The sequence below is a fragment of the Seriola aureovittata genome, chromosome 5 (genome assembly GCF_021018895.1).
Source record: "Seriola aureovittata isolate HTS-2021-v1 ecotype China chromosome 5, ASM2101889v1, whole genome shotgun sequence".
NCBI classification, from domain to species: domain Eukaryota; kingdom Metazoa; phylum Chordata; class Actinopteri; order Carangiformes; family Carangidae; genus Seriola; species Seriola aureovittata.
In genome coordinates, this window is record NC_079368.1 from 19,500,614 (window position 1) to 19,518,596 (window position 17,983).

Here is a 17,983-nt window from a genome sequence, read left to right on the forward strand (position 1 = left end):
TTACATTCTGTCTTTTGCACTCTCCTTCTTCCTCCATTATTTACCTTCTCTCTCGGTCACCCCTTCCTCAATCCTACCATCCATTTCTCCATCCCACGTTTCTGTGTTTCCTCCACTTGCACGCTTTCACCACTCTCTCTTGCACTTTCCTCCACATATTTTCTTGTCATTCTTTTAATTCTTCTCATTTGGACTCCATCTATTTCTTCTGTCCAATCCATCTGTCCAGATATCCCAGACGACGAGGCTCAGTACTGGACCAATAAACTGGAGCGGATCAATACCATGCGGATACATGACGAGGTATGTTTACTGAGTTTATTTCCTGTTAATAAGTTATAAACCATCAAGCTATTAGAGATGTTAGATTGCAGCTAATTCAGTAAGTCTCAAATTCTGAGAAAACAGGGGAATCCCGACGAGGACAGACTCCCTTATTCTTCACCTTGAAAGTATGAACCTTTGGTGTCAATTGAATCTAAACTTTTACAAGCAGTGTAGAATAACCTTACAAGGATATTCTAGTTTTTTGTGTGAAAATATAACATATAATTAAAAAAAGTGCTTTCCTCTGTTGTGTATTTAATGATTCTTGCATCCACCCACTACAGTAAACCATGTAAGTGAAGAAGCAGAATTAGAAGTAAATGTCTCACTGTTCCAGATCACTCTCAGTAGCTTCTGGGACAATATTTTCATGGTAGGAATAATGCATCTGAAATCTCAAAAGTTTTGTTTTCACTTACATTTTAAACAGCTGTGAGACTGTGTCTTGTACAGCTGTTCCGTTTAAAAGATTGCTATTGCGCTTGAGCTACCGACTCTGATCCTCCACATTTAGTTATCTGAATATTGTCACACTGTGGACCCTTCTCAGTGACGCTGCAGTTTGTGTTGGTTCTCTGCTGCTACCTAATGGCACGTAGTGGTTATTACAACACAAATGACCCATAAATACCATACTGAGATGTGATATTACCGTTAAATCATTTTCATTCACTGATCTCTTCATATTTTCTCTTTTGTTTCCATGTTTCTCTTGTGGAAGTATCCACTGCAGGAAGAGGTCCAGAGAAGACGAATGGCATCTGTACCCTCCCAGTGCTGTAAGTGTTGGAGTAAAACATGCTCATGCCATAGCACTTTAACAGGATGGTGCATGTTCACTCATGTGTCATTCCACACTGATGACTCTAATTTGGACAAAAAACTGTTTTTTTCCTCATCCCCCCTTATGTTTGATGAGCAAAAAAAGAAATTTCACATCAGCCACTAGAATAATGCTGGTGCCTTTTGGCCATGACTGATTCTTCAGTGCAGCTTATTGTAAACAATCATCACCACTTATTTCTGAAAAAAAAAATCTGGCTCACTGTTTGCACACTAAAGAAGATTTATGGATGCACCAGCCACTGTGGATGTTTGATATTGATCCAGTCATCACATTTTTAGTCCAGCCTCACTAAATTCTTATTCATCCCTCACTGGTGTTGTCATTCATCATTTCCATCAAGTGTCACAGATTTGGGTGTTTTCAGTCCCATTATGTGTTACATACTCGTTCAACCATCACCAGTTCCTGTTACTGATTTGATTCTTCAGTAATGAGGTTTACTTTTCTTCCTGACTTCTTTGAACAATTGCCTCCATGCCACCAGGCAGTTGGAGTTATTTTGGATGGAGTGACCAGCAGAGTACGTATGATGGTTGTTTTTCGTTTTTCCCCCTGTGACTTGTTGTCCTTTCAACTTCTGCATGGTACAGGACTGCTTTTTACTTTTCTTTTCAGATTAGGGCCACTGCATATTTGGTCGGTATCCTGCGTTTGTCTTCATTGTATTTGAAATGTTACATTCTTTTAATCTAATGCAAAGCATAAAGGCTCATTCTGTTGACATGTTTTATGTGGTGTTTGAAGTTACATTGTTTTTTTTCTAATAACGTCTTGTTGTTCAAGTCATTGTCAGCTTTGTATTATATACCTGCTACCACAAGATGGAGATATACTCAAACTATGGACATCTTCTTTACATCTGGACAGTATCCATGCAGTCTGCTTCTCTGCTTCTTAGAATAAACCTCATAATTATTAGATATAATTATTTCTTACCTGCTACATCAAACTTTGTAAACTTTTGGCTCCATTCTCACGAAGATGTGGCGAGTTCAGTTTGTTTAAAGTTACACTTGACAAGTTTGGCTGTGGTATCTGATAACAATCTCATGTCTGCAGTCCAGAAAGTCTTGTATTAATTAATTTTAGAAATTATCTTTCCAATGTTTTACTGAAGTGTTTGTGCTGTCTTTCACTCAGCCTTCGATGACCATGATAGTGCAGTGGACGACCGTGATAGTGACTACCGCAGCGAAACCAGCAACAGACCTCCACGGTTCCACAACACCCCCCAGACAAATTCATCAGTGCACCAGTACCCTATAGGACGCAGGGTCCAGCATCAAGCCCTATCCAGGGAGTCTGACTCTATGCAAAGCTATGAGCTAGACTATAGAGAAATGAGGGGACCCAGGTAAACACACACCCACTCACTGAGACACATAAGCAAACACACAAATCTCTGACCTCATCACTGCAGCATCACTTTAGAATAATATTCTCATGACTGGTGCCCTGTGGCAACAAATACATGGGTATAGCTAATGAATAACAACACATGCACTAAAGTATCTCCTGCATTTTTCAAGAGTAGCAGAATCCAATGATAGAAGTTTTGATTTCTAACAAATATTACCATTGTCATTAAATAGGTCCCATTTGAAAGTAGAAGTGGCACAGCCTTAGATAGTTGTTAGAACACCTGTGGCATTACTGTATGCAGTAATTATTTCTGTTGTGCTGTTGTATCTAATAAATGTAACACTGTTAACCTGTTGCTTATAATAGTTTATGTATATATATATATATATATAAATTGTATGTGTGGCCATGGTAAAACAAAATAATCTCTGACAAAAAGTGACAGCACAACTTTGTGATAAAAATAGGTAACTTTGCAGATTATCATACAAAATCCTTTTCCTTCCACATAGTTGGCTTTTTTATTTGCAATTCCATTTCACACACTTTGTTTGCATGATCTGCTGTTTTTGATTCATGTCTAATACTTTAATTTCTCTTTCTTTCTTTTTCTTTGCACCATGTTTCTCTGCTTCCTGCATGGCTCTTTTATTTTTTACTTGATTCCAGGCCATCAAATAGTAAGGGTGGAGTAAGAATAATCCCTGTTGATTCAGGTATGGGAGTGGAGGATTGGGAGAGTAAATATAAAGTGCCTGATTCAGGTGTCCTGGACGATTACTTGGATGCTGAACAGAAAATGTGGGAGGACGAAGATAAAAGCATTATTTATCGGATCAGTAACAGCCCGTCTGAGTCCAAAGGCAGCAGGTTCTATCAGACAGTAGAATGTGATGCACTGTCACCTGAGGATACAGAAGAGCCAAATGGCAGGTCACGCAGACGGAGGCATGGCTTTGGTAGTGGAGAGGTACGTTTAGTTTACAAGGAAGCTGGCAGCTTTGAGGATGAATCATCCCCTCCTGAAATTGATATAATTCCCTCTGTCAAACAGTTACGACAGCAGACAGACAGAGAAGGTCTACTTTACAAGACCAGACTGTGGGCCAAAACTGCCTTAGACGAAACACTTGAGAGCTATGCAGCTTTTCGTGAGGAGGAGGCTGCTCGGCAAGAGGCTGAAAGGATCAGGGGGAGGAGTGAATATGGCTCAGTTGGTTCAGATGAGATGCAGTATTCCTTTGGATCTGAGGAAGAACTCGATGACCTGACATTCACTGAGGGGGATGCTAGTTATGAATATGAAAGTTATTACTACCCTGGCAAGTATATGTCACCCTCTGGAGGTCAAAGTTATTCAAGCAAAGGGAGAACTTGTCGTGGACAAGATCCTACGTTGTCTCCTGTAGAGGAGCCAAGTGATGAATATGTAGATCCAATAGGTGAACTGCAGAGCTTAGTTCATTCAGTGTCTGAATACCTTGCTGTAAAAGAGGAGGAGATCAACAACTATGAGTTGATGCCTAAACCAATTAGAAGAAAACTCCCAGCACTGCCAACCGATGTGAAAGCTGCGCGACCTGAAGACGACCATAGCAATGAAGTCAAACCTGAAGTTAAGGAGGACAGTGCTGCTGAACAGGGCATGGCTGGAGTAAAGAATGTCATGAGCTCATTATTCAGTACAATTACAGGATCAAAGTCTACCACTGAGGTAGACGCCTCTGGCACAACTCCATCATCCCAACCATCACAGGCAGAGTCTGGTATGTCAAAATTGCTTTCTTTAATCCCTAAAGGTAGTAGTGAACCCACAGAAACCTCTGGTGCCACTGCAACAAATCCACCTACTTCTCAAGCATCACCCCAACCTGAGTCTGGCATTTCAAAGCTGCTTTCGTTTATTCCCAAAAGTGGTGGTACCTCCCCTCCAGTAGCCATAGTTCCTCCTGCCTCTCAGGAGCCAGCGACAGAAAAAAAGTTTTCCCTTCAGTCTCTTTTGCCATTTCAGTCCTCTGAAACAAGTCGCCAAGCTGACACTGATCAGGCGTCAACAAATGTTGGCACAGAGGCACAAGGTAGTACAGCCACTACTAATCAATCCACATCTGGGTTTGAATCTATGTTAGGAAGGCTAAGTCCTTTGAGACTTTTTTCCAGTGCACCACCATCTAGGGAGCCATCACCTCAGCCATCAGAGCAAAGAAGTGCATCTGCTGCAAGCACTGAATCCCAGCAAGGGTCTATAAGCAGAACCATGAGTCCTAATAAAGAGGGCTCACAAACAGAGAGCCAATTGTCAATTGAGATGAGACCAGGTTCAGGAAGTGGATCAGTTGATCTATTGCCAGATACAGGAAGTGGATCAATTGAGCTTTTGCAAGAAACAGGGAGTGGGTCAGTAGAGCTGCTGCCAGAAACAGAGTCATCTGGTGAGATACCTGATATTCAGCAAAGAAGAACTTCTGCAATGTCTGAACCAAAACCTGAAAGCACTTCAGAGGAAACAGGATTCTTCAGTCCTTTTAAGAAATCTCTCTCTAACCTCATATCAACAGTTCCTCCTGAAAATCCCACCCAGACTGACACCAGGCCCGCAGAAGAGTCATTTTTAGGCAGCAAACTCAAAATCCCATTTTTCTCCTCTGAAAATACTTCCACAACAACCCCATCAAAAGCAGAGGGAGGTGTGCTCTCCGGGATTCTTAAGTTTGCATCTGGTGAAGATGCCAATGCTCCACCAAAGAGTCTATCCCCCGGCCCTTCAAGAACTCCCTCTCCAAATCGTGTTTCACTTCTTGAAAGTGTACCAAAAGGAAATACAGAAACTGGCTGGTTTTCAAACCTGTTTAAGGTAGCCCCAAGTGAACCTCCTAAGGAACCTGCAAAACCCCAAGTCACTCCCACTGTAACGCTAACCAAACCTGGTTGTGAAACTGAGGGGCATACTGAACAAATGGTCCCTGAAACCACAGAAAGCACTGACTGCAGAACAGAACAACTGTCTCAAGAGCAAACCGTGTCTGAAAAAGATTCCCAATGCACGACGGATATCCAGCCTGAAGCAGATGCCACATCTAAAGATCAAGGTCCTCCCAAACCTGTGGGACATGCCACACCACAACCTCAAGCCTCGCAGCCTCAAGGAATTCTTTCTGGACTATTAAAACTGGGATCAACGGAAGATGCATCATCTGGCAAGAAAGTCCAGGGTGGCGACAGTCAGTCTCAACAGGGTGGGTTATTCTCAGGCCTATTTTCATCACCCTCCCCGCCTCCTCCCCAAGCACAACAGAATTCTGCCACACAACAGTCAGGAGGACTGTTGTCTGGATTTTTAAAATTTGCCTCTGACACTGTTTCTGCTCCTACAAATCAGTCACAGTCAACATTGCCAGGAGGCCAATCTGGCCAAACTCAAACTCAAAGGCAAGGGCAACCTGCTGCTACACAGCCACCTTCTGCAGGGGTCTTATCTGGGCTCCTCAAAAAAGCTACAGACACAGTGACTGGGTCTCAACCAACTCAGTCCAGTCAAGAGTCACATTCAGAAGTAGCAGAACATACAGTGAAAATGGAAGGACCTGAACAAAACGTGAGTCAAGGGACCACTCCTCCTACTAAGTCAGCAGGGATTTTGTCAGGTTTGATTAAAATGGGTTCAACAGAAGCACCTCCTCCTGACAAAGGTCAGCCTGACCAGCAACAACCTGTAACCTCAGATCAACAGCCAAACCAACAGCAACAACCTGACCAAAACACAGAAAAACTACCTCCTAAAGCAACAGCGACAACGCCTCAACCTAGTGGATTGTTTGGGGGTTTATTGAAACTGACAGAAACTGCTACCCAGCCACCAAAAGCACCTTTGGCTACACAATCTACACAACCAAATCAGCAATCTGGTAATATGTTGTCAGGACTTTTTAACAAAATTGTGGAACCTAATCTTACTTCATCTCAGCAACAACCAGAGCCTGGTGCTCAAGAGACCAACCAAAAACCAGTGCAGCAAGCCGCTCCACAACAAGGAGGTTTCTTCTCTGGTCTTTTTGGAATAGGGGGGCAAGACTCTGCGCCTGTCAACCCAGCCCAGCCCTCACAAAACCGGCAACAGAGTGGCCCACCCGGGCGGCAACCCAATCAGCAACCGGGCAACAGACAAAACTTACAACGACAAAACCAAGTCCCTCCACAGCAGCCCCCCAGTAGCCCTGGAGGGATGCTCACTGGATTATTAAACAAAATTGCAGATACAGGAACCCCCCAGGCTTCAGCAGGGAATCAATCAGAGCATCAACAGGCACAAAGAGCAGGCACTAAGATGACCCAGCAACCACCCAATCAACAGGGAGGCTTCCTCTCTGGGCTTTTTTCAACAGGTCCTACTCCTCCAGCACAGCAGCAGCCACCTGTTACTCATTCAAACCAGAATCAACCCCAACAGGGTAACAGACAACCTCTGCGGAGGCAAAACCAGATACCTCCCCAACCTGCTGCATCTGCACCAGAGCCACAGCAGGGTGGACTGTTGTCGGGGCTTTTTAATAAATTAGCATCTACTGATAATGTACCACAACAGCCCACCCCACAGACTGGGTCTCAACAGGGCAATACGTCAAAAATTGTTGGACCTGGTCAGTCTACTTGTCAACCATCGTCTCAACCCAGTCAGCAAGGAGGATTTTTGTCTGGTCTGTTTGGTCAGACTTCACCTCAACAACAACAGCCTGGCAAAACAGCAAATTCTCAACAGACAGCAACCCAACAGCCTAACCAAGGTGGAGGCTTGCTTTCAGGAATTCTGAAACTTGCATCTGGGGAAAATGTGACACAGGAACAACAATCACCCCAGCCTGCTGAGATAGGTCAACCATCTGTTAAGCCAGTGCAAAATCCAGCTCAGCCTGAATCAGGGGGATTATTCTCTGACATGTTAAACAAAATTTCAGGTACTGCAGAACAACCATCATCACCTGCTAATCAGGTGAACCTTAAAACAGCACAGGAGCAACAGCAGACACGTGCAGGACAGGGGCGACCACAGATTCAGAGAATTAAACAAGTCGAGATGCACTCCTCCCAAGAGGTGGCCACAGATAAGGAGTCAAAAGGTCCAGCTCAAAAAGGTTTCCTATCTGGTATTGTTAATGCCACAGAGCCATCATCAAAGCCATCACCACAATCGTCGTCAAAAATACAGCAGTCATCAACCCCTCAGCTTGGGACAGAGGAACCAAAAACCAGCACAAATAGTACCTCTCCTGGCTTGTTATCCAGCATCTTCAAAACAGGCCCCAGTGACAGTAGCACATCTGTTCCTGGAAAGGAAAGTGAAAAAGGTCTTCTGGATCGTTTACTATCAAAAAGTAAGGAGGATATTGCTTCAGGTACAGCAACACTAACAACTTCTGTTGTTGCAGATAACGCAAAAGAACCTCCACAATCACAGGTTTGGCAAGATCCTACAATTTCCCCAACTCAACGTTATCTTGAGGAAATTCAACGTCTCTTGTATGGGACAGCAAATGAGTATGGTTACAAAGACCTTTTATACAACTTTACCGAACATGGTGTTATTCCACCAGAGCTCTATGAGCATCAGTGTCTCATAGAAGCTCTTTTGTGGCAGCAACTCAATGATTATGCCCTTGCTGAAGCTCTTGCTACTCAAGTTCAGGAACGTTACCAGGCATGCCAAGGGCATATACCACCCACGGTTAGAGCACCTCAATGGGAGAATCACACATGGTTGAATCCTAAAGAAATGAACATCAGTGACTTCAACGTACCCTCACATCCTTGGAGGGATGCTGCTGCCCAGCTTTTTGAGAGCAGAAATCGTTTTTTTGAGCCAGATGAAGATCTTGTCTTGTTTGACATGAGTTGCAGAGAAAAGAAACCATGGAGTAGCTGTGACCATTTGAATGATCTTGATAGGAACAGAAAACCTTGGATTGTTGGAGGAAGTGCACTGAATCTGTCCACAGAAAAAACAAAGACACGATTAAGCAGATGTCTGTCGCTGACAGAGTGCAGTGTACGGGAATTCAGCAAAGTAGTGGAAAAAAGTGATGTTAGTAGTGATGTAAAAGATGAAGACTTTGGTTTGAAATCAGCAACTGAGTTTTTAAAACGACTTGCCACCAAAAAAGGTCCAATGGATTTAACACGGGGTGCTATGGATTTAAGCTGGTCTGCAGGAGCTACAGGAGATGCAGAGGATGAAATGATCTTTGAGGATTCTGAGTGGTATCAACAATGGCTTTCACTATTGGAGCAAGGGTTGTGGTGGCCAGCTGAGGCTGGAGATTGTGGATATTATGTTTACACAGATGAGGAATACATTTATTCCCTTTTAACTGACAGAGCTGGCAGACACCTCTATGCTTGTGCTGCACCAGAGGATGTACAAGCACTAGGAAATATCACTGAAAATATTGCAAACATTCTGAAACAAAAAGAAAAGGACAAGGTGACCCTTTGTGGTTTTAAAATCCCCCTGTGCCCTGAGGATAAAAGCTTCTGGATTGCAGACGAGCAACAGAATAAATTTGTGCTTTCAGATGCACCCGTGGACCTAACTTACGCCCTTAAAAAAGGTGAAAAAATAATGAACATGAATTTGGAAAGCTTCTCTCAAATGTTTCAGGAATCTGTATCTTCTCAAGTAGAGCAGCCTGTAGACTTCACTGTGTACAAGCTTAAAAAGATCAAAGTGGGATCTGTACAAAATGCTTATAGCTGTCAAGAGGAGCCATTGGAGGCGGCTGATCTTACTTTAAAGACACTCAAAGGAGGGCATGGAGGGCCATACTGGAAGAACCAGAGGACACCAGATATGCTTACATCTTCACCTGCACCTTCTCCAAGGTGCTATTCACCACAAATCTCTCCAAACAGACATTACCCAGTTCCTGAAATCAAGATCGCACATGTAGATGATACACCTGCAGACCAACCAAGACAAAAGTCAAGCTCCATATTTTCAGCTGTTGGAGGAGTCACTGGAATTTCTTCTAACACTAATGCATATAAAGCTGAAACAGTGTCATCCTCAATGCCTGCTACATCACCAACAGTGGCTAGCAAGGTTTCAGAGGCTCCAAAAATTTCCAGAAATCTTCATGAGACTTCTTCAGCTTCAAAAATACCAGGACCTATACAGACGGGAAGGAAACTACCTACACCACCAACTGTTAGTAAAGGGGACAGCACTTCAGCTCCTCCAGCACAGCCAACTTCTGTTAGGAGTTTACCCACTACATCTACCTCAACTGTGCCCTCTGTTTCCCCACAGAGACCCCAGCTTGTGAAGCAGCCATCTCAGGCAGACAGAACCAGAGTATTATCACAAGCAAATAAAACTCCAGTCACTGGGATAGGGGACATTACCAAAGTCTGCAGTACTTCAGCATTGGACCAAACATCCTCCCTGTCTCAAAAGCAGCCACAAAGTTCATCTCAGGAAGTTATACCAAAGTTACATATACTGAATGACTCAATTACATATAGTGAAGCCTACCTGTACAACAGAAATCATAACTTTGGCTCTCCTATGGGCACTCATGTAAGTAATAAAGTCCTAGATTTTTCTGCAAACTTAAATAAAGACAAAAACATAGGACACAATGATGCAACAGAAGCCAATATGGAATCTACACAAAAGGATGAAGCTGTTGACTGTACAAAGTACAAGTTGAAAAGATTTAAAGAGAAGAAGCGGATGGATTCTAATGAAAATATGGACTTGACTGGCAAGGCCACAATTGCTGTAGATCTAACAAAGCAGACTGAGGAAGATGAAGTTGAATGGCTGAATTCAGAACATCCTGCTGTGGACACATTACAGGAAAGTCCAAAAGTTTCTGTTCAGACCAACTATAGGCCAGTTGATCAACACAGCACACCAGAGAGAAGACTGTCCATTCAAGAGATTAAAATTGGCCCTATCTCTTCTACAATGCTTATCCAAAGGCCACCAGCCTCCCATAGTACCTCTATAACAACTAAGACGAACCAAACTGATGTTTCAAGCTCCGGCAAAGGTAGAATAGGCATTTCATCCAAACCATCTCTTACATCATCTGGCGAAATATCAAGGAGTTCTTACTCTAACAGAGTGTTACCAACAAAACCAACAAGCTCTTCTGTTACTCATATTTCAAGTAAAGGATCAAGCCTTGATAGTGATCTCAAAAACACAGCAAATATTGGACTGATACAATCTCCACATACCTCACCACTGGTAAGCCCTGTTATGAAAAAACAAGTGGAACATCAGGGGCAGCGACTGCAGATGCAGCAAAGCCCACCAACGGTTACAACTGGTTTTGGAAAGCACATTCCTGTTGACTCTAACAGAGCAATTTCTACACCTCCTTTCTATCAGTCTAGTGGAAAGGCTCAGAAATATAAGGAGACCACTGCACCAGCAAACTCAATTAAAGCTACATTAGATATGTCTGTCAAGACATCAACCAACCAATCTCAGCAAACTGTTGTGCCATCAAAGGATCCTGTCTGTGAAGCACTGTCACTGACAAAGAGAAAACCATTAACTTCTGAGGAGGCAGACACAAGTCCTAGTCATCATGCATCCATTGACTTGTCATTTAGAGGAGAATCACCAGAGCCTCAGGGACAAACAACAGAGTATACTCATTCAGTACCATTTGAGGAACATCATTCTCGTACTATAATGGATAATCAGGTAAAATATTCTGTCAGGAAGGAGGAGATTACATCTGGTAGTAGGAGGCCATCATTACCAAGACAACAACCTCTTTTAGTTCAGTCTTTTGAATCCCTTGAAATTTGTAAACCACCTCAGCAAGCCACAGCACCAGCCAATACAATTAAGGCCACATTAGACATGACTTCTAAATCTTGTGCCAAATTTAAGGAGGTGGTTCCAGAAATAAGAACAGATGACACTCTTACTGAAGCTATACCACTAACGAGAGGCAAGCCAAGTGTCCGTGAACTTGCACGAAAAAATTCTGTTGGTGTACCACTAGTTGTAGATATCCCTTCTCAAGAACCTTGTTGTGAAATCATGATCAACTCCCCTTCAAATGCACAGCAGGGGTTTGAGAATAACACTCAATGCCACTCAGATTATTTTCTATATCAACAGCAAATTCTTCAGACATCCACTTCAACAAAACCTGTTACAGCTATAGCACTGGATATGTCACCCAAACCATGCCAAGCAACAATTGGAACAACATCGCCAGAATATGAGTCTACTCAAAGTGAAGCAGTTTCACTTGTTAATAAGCCAAGTGCAAGAGCAATTGCCAGACAAGATTCTGTTGGTGTTCCTTTGGTAGTTGAACCAGCACCACTGGAGTCAACATGCCAGAAGCAACCTCAAACCATGATTCCTTTGCAAAAACAGCAGACCCTGGAGAGAAATATTGTCCCTCTTCTGAATCAACCACTTCACAGTAGTAAGACAGTACAGTGCTCCAGTGTAAATGAGAGCAATAGCATGTTACAGTCCACTATCCAACCTTATCCACTCTCTACAGCTCCAGCAAACTCTGTCAAAGGCACGTTAGATATGTCAACAAAGGCATGTAAATCAGACACAGTGCTAAACCATTCAGATCCACTATCACTGGTAAGAACAAGGCCATCAAATTTTGCACATTCTCAAAGAGATTCAGTTGGTGTTCCACTAATTGTGGAAACATCCCTCTTCCAAGAGCAACCTAAAAGACAGCAGACACAGGTAGGATGGCAAGAAAAGATGCAACAAGGATTTGTGCACAGTGAATCTCAAGAAGTTGATCAAAGAGCATCAGCACCTGCCAACGCCATAAAAAGCTTCTTAGATATGTCTCCAAAACCACAGCAGAAACATTCTGAAATAGCTCCTGATATCTTGCCAACTGAAGCTGTGCCACTGCTAATAAACAAGGCAACTGTAAGAAGGCATAGCTCTGTTGGTGTACCACTCATAGTGGAGCCATGTGTACATCAAGAAGCAAGACAAGCCTTGAGTGGAGTCAACACAACTGAGACACTGCATAAGCAGATATCTACCTACCATAGCAATAAAGTCTTTTCTGGCTCAAGGACCACCTACAAGGATACACACCAACAAAATAAGCCAGTGGACTTCTCTGCAAAAGATAGCATAAATACAGCTATCATTGCAAGTACTTACATCCAACCAGAAGATGGACAACCCATGAATTACACTTATAACAAGGCAAAGAAAGAAATGTTTGAAATAAGACAAACTGGAAAGCAATTAGAAAAGAAAACTATACTAGGTATTGTTGACCTAACTGTGGATCACCAAAACAAAACCACAGTTGTCAGTCACCAAGATGCAAAGGATCTTTCCTCTCCTCATGTGTCCTCTCAGTTTCAAAGTAGTCCTTACCACCAGCAGCAATATATACCTCCAACTATTCATCAACAGGTCATCACCCAACCTGGAATAGATCGCAGAAGGCAGTCAGAAATAGGACTGAACTTTGCACCAATGAATACTTCAGATTCTTCTTTAATGCCTATTGAAAGGACGATACAGCCTCCTCCTCAAAATTTTGCTCCACAGGCTATACAGGAAAGTGCATATCAACATGTCAACAACGTATATGTTGAATCCAAAAAGCCTGATCATTTGCCTCCATACATACTTCAGTTGCAAACACAACATTCAGTCCCACAACATCAATACCAGCAACCTGGTGGGGGAACTGGCTGGACCTCATCCATTGCTATGTCTCAGCCAAAGGCTCCAAAGCTGCAAAGACAAGATACAAATGTTCAACATGAAATGAGCCCTAGACCCAAAATTCTTATCAAGCAGCCAACTGTGGACAGCTATGGGAGCACTGAGGAAAGCCCATCAGAATTTGTAACAGTTACAAGTAATGGACAGTCATTGCCCCCTTTTTCTACCCAGCAACTATATGGTACATCCCAAACTATTCCTTCACCACAAATTTTGAACATTAAACCACTCCAAACACACAATAGACACAAAACTGATCCTTCTCTACAGTCTTTGGGGATACAGCCTGTTCAAAGCAGTGCGGCAATTGATCATCCTGCAAAAGAACCTCTTCAACTCTATAAACAACCTGATCAAAGCCAATGCTCTGTCACTGTTGAGCAATATCACAGACCAACTGTATTAAGTGCTGTGGCTTCAACTCACTGTGTACCAGAGGTTAGTGCACCTGCATCTCAGCCCACCACGAAACATGACCCAAGGCCTGGAGAACAAGTAATAAGTAGTTATCTGAACCAGGGCTTTGGAGCTGAAATGAAAGAAGCATCTTCGGCACCAGCAGGATCTACTTCTGTCAAGGGTTTGATTTCATTATTTAGTGGTATTGGATCACAACCTTCTGTCAGCACAAAACCAGTTGCTCTTACGACAACTTCCCCAGCAATCCCTGTTGCTAAAATACCAGAGACAACTGCTTTAAGCCCAAAAACTCCTCTTGTGTCAAGTTCCCTGCCTTTCACGCCAGCTTGTGTCAATGATCAATCTGCCTCAAAATTACCCTATGAAGATAAAGATGTGTCAAACACCAATGAGTCACCAGTCTCTGGTTTCAAGCTTACATCTGTTTCTCAAGATTGTCAGCAACCAGAAAAAACACTAAATGTAAGCCCAGTAAGGGAGACACCGGGGAAAGAATTGATCCCTCTTGAATCTTCAGCAGCACCACCAGATACCATGGCACCCAAAGGAATTCTACGTGAAGGCAGTTCAGAAGAAACTTCACAGGAGAAAATTAGCCATCCAAGGTCAATCTACATCGGCATTAATTGCCCAGAAGTACCTCCTGTTGATACTGAGCAAAAACCTTATGTTAGACTGCCCCATATTTTTGTCTCAGCAGCAAGTTCCCCAGAAGACGAGATAAATGAACATGAACTCAATGAAAATAGCAAGCCTGAACTGTCAGAAGGCATTGCCTCTGAAGATACGGCTCCCATTGCAGTAACACCACCAGAGTCTAAGGAATCTTCATCTGCTGATGTTGCACCAAAGACTGATATATCTGTGGATGCTAGGGCTATAGAAACAGAGATGTCACCTACAATGATGACAGCAGCAAATGAATATGACTCACATCACATCCTTACCAAAATCTCAACCACAGAAACCACTCTCTCAGAAGCTGTAGTTAGAGCAGAGATCACTGAGACTTGTGAGTTACCACAAGCCTTGGAGATTAAAGCAGAGACCACTGAGACTTGTGAGTTACCACAAGCCTCTGTAGTTAAAGCAGAGACCACTGAAACTTGTGAGTTACCACAAGCCTTGGATGTTAAAGCAGAGACTATTGAAGCTTGTGAGTTGCCACAAGCCTCTGTAGTTAAAGCAGAGACCACTGAAACTTGTGAGTTACCACCAGCCTTGGAGGTTAAAGCAGAGACCACTGAGACTTGTGAATTACCACAAACTTTGGAGGTTAAAGCAGAGACCACTGACACTTGTGAGTTACCACAAGCCTTGGAGGTTAAAGCAGAGACCACTGAGACTTGTGAGTTACCACAAGACTTGGAGGTTAAAGCAGAGACCACTGAGACTTGTGAATTACCACAAGCCATGGAGGTTAAAGCAGAGACCACTGAGACTTGTGAGTTACCACAAGACTTGGAGGTTAAAGCAGAGACCACTGAGACTTGTGAATTACCACAAGCCATGGAGGTTAAAGCAGAGACCACTGAGACTTGTGAGTTACCACAAGACTTGGAGATTAAAGCAGAGACCACTGAGACTTGTGAATTACCACAAGCCATGGAGGTTAAAGCAGAGACCACTGACACTTGTGAGTTACCACAAGCCTGGGAGATTAAAGCAGAGATCACTGAGACTTGTGAGTTACCACAAGCCTTGGAGATTAAAGCAGAGACCACTGAGACTTGTGAGTTACCACAAGCCTTGGAGGTTAAAGCAGAGACCACTGAGACTTGTGAGTCTTCCACGGACAGAAAATTGATAGCTCCAGACATAACACCACTTCAAGTAATTAAGCCTCTCAGTGACCAGGTTGAAAACACTACTTTAGTGCTAGCATCACCAGAAGGTGCTGAAACTCTAGAGTTAGCCCACAAGAATGAAAGCACATCTTCAGATGTTGAATTACCTGAAAAAGTTCAGTCCACTGATAAGTTGTCACAGAAAGAAGTATCTTCAGTGTCAGTAAAATCACGTGAAGGAGTCCAACAGCTTCACATCAAAACAGAAGCGGATGTCACCGCATTTGCCCCAGAACCCAGTCTTGTCAAAGCTCCCACAGAGGAAATAACGGCTTCCAAGGAGGAAAGTTTAGATGTAAAGGTTGATCCGCCTGAGGCAAAGCCTGTGGCTGAAGAGCCCAATGAGCAACAAGGAAAAGGGTTATTTTCTGTGTTTAGTGGCTCCACTGCAAGCCCACAACAGTCGTCCTCCCAATCTGGATTATCAATGCTTGGTGGCATTCTTCCTGGCTCATCTACTAAAGACACTCCTGGCACAGGGTTACTCTCAATGTTTGGTGGGTCAAATGCTCCATCTTCATCTGGATCCAAAGACCCACCACTGTCAACCCCACAAGAGCCCCAGGGAAAAGGATTATTCTCTATGTTTGGTGGATCTAGTAGTCAGCCACCACCTGGCCCAAGAGGTCCAGCCATTGGAAGTGTGCGGCCTAGAGGTCCTCCACCCAAAGAACCCCCAGGCAAAGGCCTATTTTCCATGTTTGGTGCATCTGCACCTCAGCAACCACCCAGTCCCAGAGGTCATCCCGGTAGTGCAACACCAAGAGGACCTTCCACTGGATCTTCTTTATTTGGTGGCATCCTGTCAGGTTCTACTACACAGAAAGAGACATCTAGTGCAGGTTTGTTTTCCAAGTTTGGAGCTCTTAGTGCCCAGCCCCAAACTGGACCTAGAACACCCTCACCAAGACCAATGGTTACACCACCAGGCCCCAGAGGTCCAGAGCCCTCAGGAAAAGGAGTATTCTCTATGTTTGGTGGACAAAACCAGCAAGCATCAGAGGTACATCTTCCAGCCTCTAAACAACCTGAATCAGAAGGTGTTTTCAAAGTTTCCTCTGTGTTTTCACTTGGTGGGAGTTCTGATGGTAACAAATCCAAAACTGGGTTTGGCCTATTTGGAATGTCTTTCATGGAGGAATCTAAAACAGAGCCAGAAACAATTGTTCCTGTCAACGAGGACATTGCATTGGAAAAAGTTACACCACCAGACGGAAAAGAAGCAAAGGATCATGCTGTTGAGGCCGTGGAAAATTCACCCTCTGAGCCTCTCTCTACATCATCAGTTAAGGAGGAACAGGCATGCCAGGATGTTCGAGATTCAAACTTGGACATCACTAGAAATACCACAGAAAATTCAGTTCCCCTAACCGAGCCACATCTAGAGGTGGACAAAGTAGCCACAATGCAACAACACCTTTCTTGTGATGAAAATAGCTTAGATGTGGTTGAAGCTTCTATTACAGATCCAGACATCCAAAAAGAATATAAAGAAATTAAAGTCACAGCGGATTCTGAGAAAGAAGTTACTGGATCAGAAACAGATACTTTAAAAATTAAGAGCACAAGTGATGATACTGATGTAGCTGCCATCAAAAGCCCATCAGAAAAAAGCGATGATGTACAGGTACCAGAGAGTGTTAAAGATGAAACTGACAAAAACAGATCAAATATTATTGGCGTAGAATGTGTGAAAGCTGTTGCTGAAGGAGAGATAATTCCAGAGGTAGAAAAAGAAATTGAGGAGCCACAAAAAGTTGGTAGTGAAGAACAAACAGCTGTTGCAGATATGGAACGGGAGAAAGCTGTTGCTGAAAAACAGATAAGAATTCCAGAGGTAGAAAAACAAACTGAAGAGCCACAAAAAGTTGTTAGTGAAGATCTAACAACTGCTGCAGATATGGAAAAACCATCTGAGGAGCCTTTGGAAGTTTCTGGGGAAGAAAAAACAGCAGTCGCAGATGTGGAAAAATTAGGTGAGGAACCTTTAAAAGATGCTGGCGATGGACAAGGAGCTGTTGCACATGTGGAAAAGTCTGCTGAAGAGGCAACTATAGTTGATTCAGTGACAGGAGTTACAGAGAAACCTACTGCAGAATCTGTGGTGGGTACACTTACAACAGAGACTGTGGTCTCAGAATCTGAAAAATCAATTGAAGAAGATTTGAAAGCCACATCTGAAGAAACTGCAAAGGAGCCAACTGAGGCAAAACAGATTGGAGAAGATAGTACAGAACCTGCAAACAGATTAGAGAAACCTTCTGAAAGTAATTCTGTCACAGTAGTCTCATCAACAGGTGAAGAACACACTGTTGGTACCAACACACCACAAATCATGACATCTCAAACTGTGGGGCCTCCCGGTCCATCAGTGGGACCTGCTAGTCATCCACCGCAGCAGCAGCAGCCCAGGCCAGGCATGGC

The 17,983-nt window shown here is 43.3% G+C and overlaps 1 protein-coding gene across 1 annotated transcript in view; it reads left to right on the forward strand.

Moving 5' to 3' along the window:
* The window catches only part of LOC130169248 (protein unc-13 homolog B-like), a 180,700-nt gene that overhangs the window by 47,048 nt on the left and 115,669 nt on the right, over positions 1 to 17,983 (forward strand). Inside the window, exons 6-8 of the mRNA XM_056375810.1 lie at positions 230 to 303; positions 1,049 to 1,106; positions 2,315 to 2,528. Of these exons, the coding sequence (XP_056231785.1) occupies positions 230 to 303; positions 1,049 to 1,106; positions 2,315 to 2,528 (346 nt within the window). The remainder of the gene's footprint in view (positions 1 to 229; positions 304 to 1,048; positions 1,107 to 2,314; positions 2,529 to 17,983) is intronic.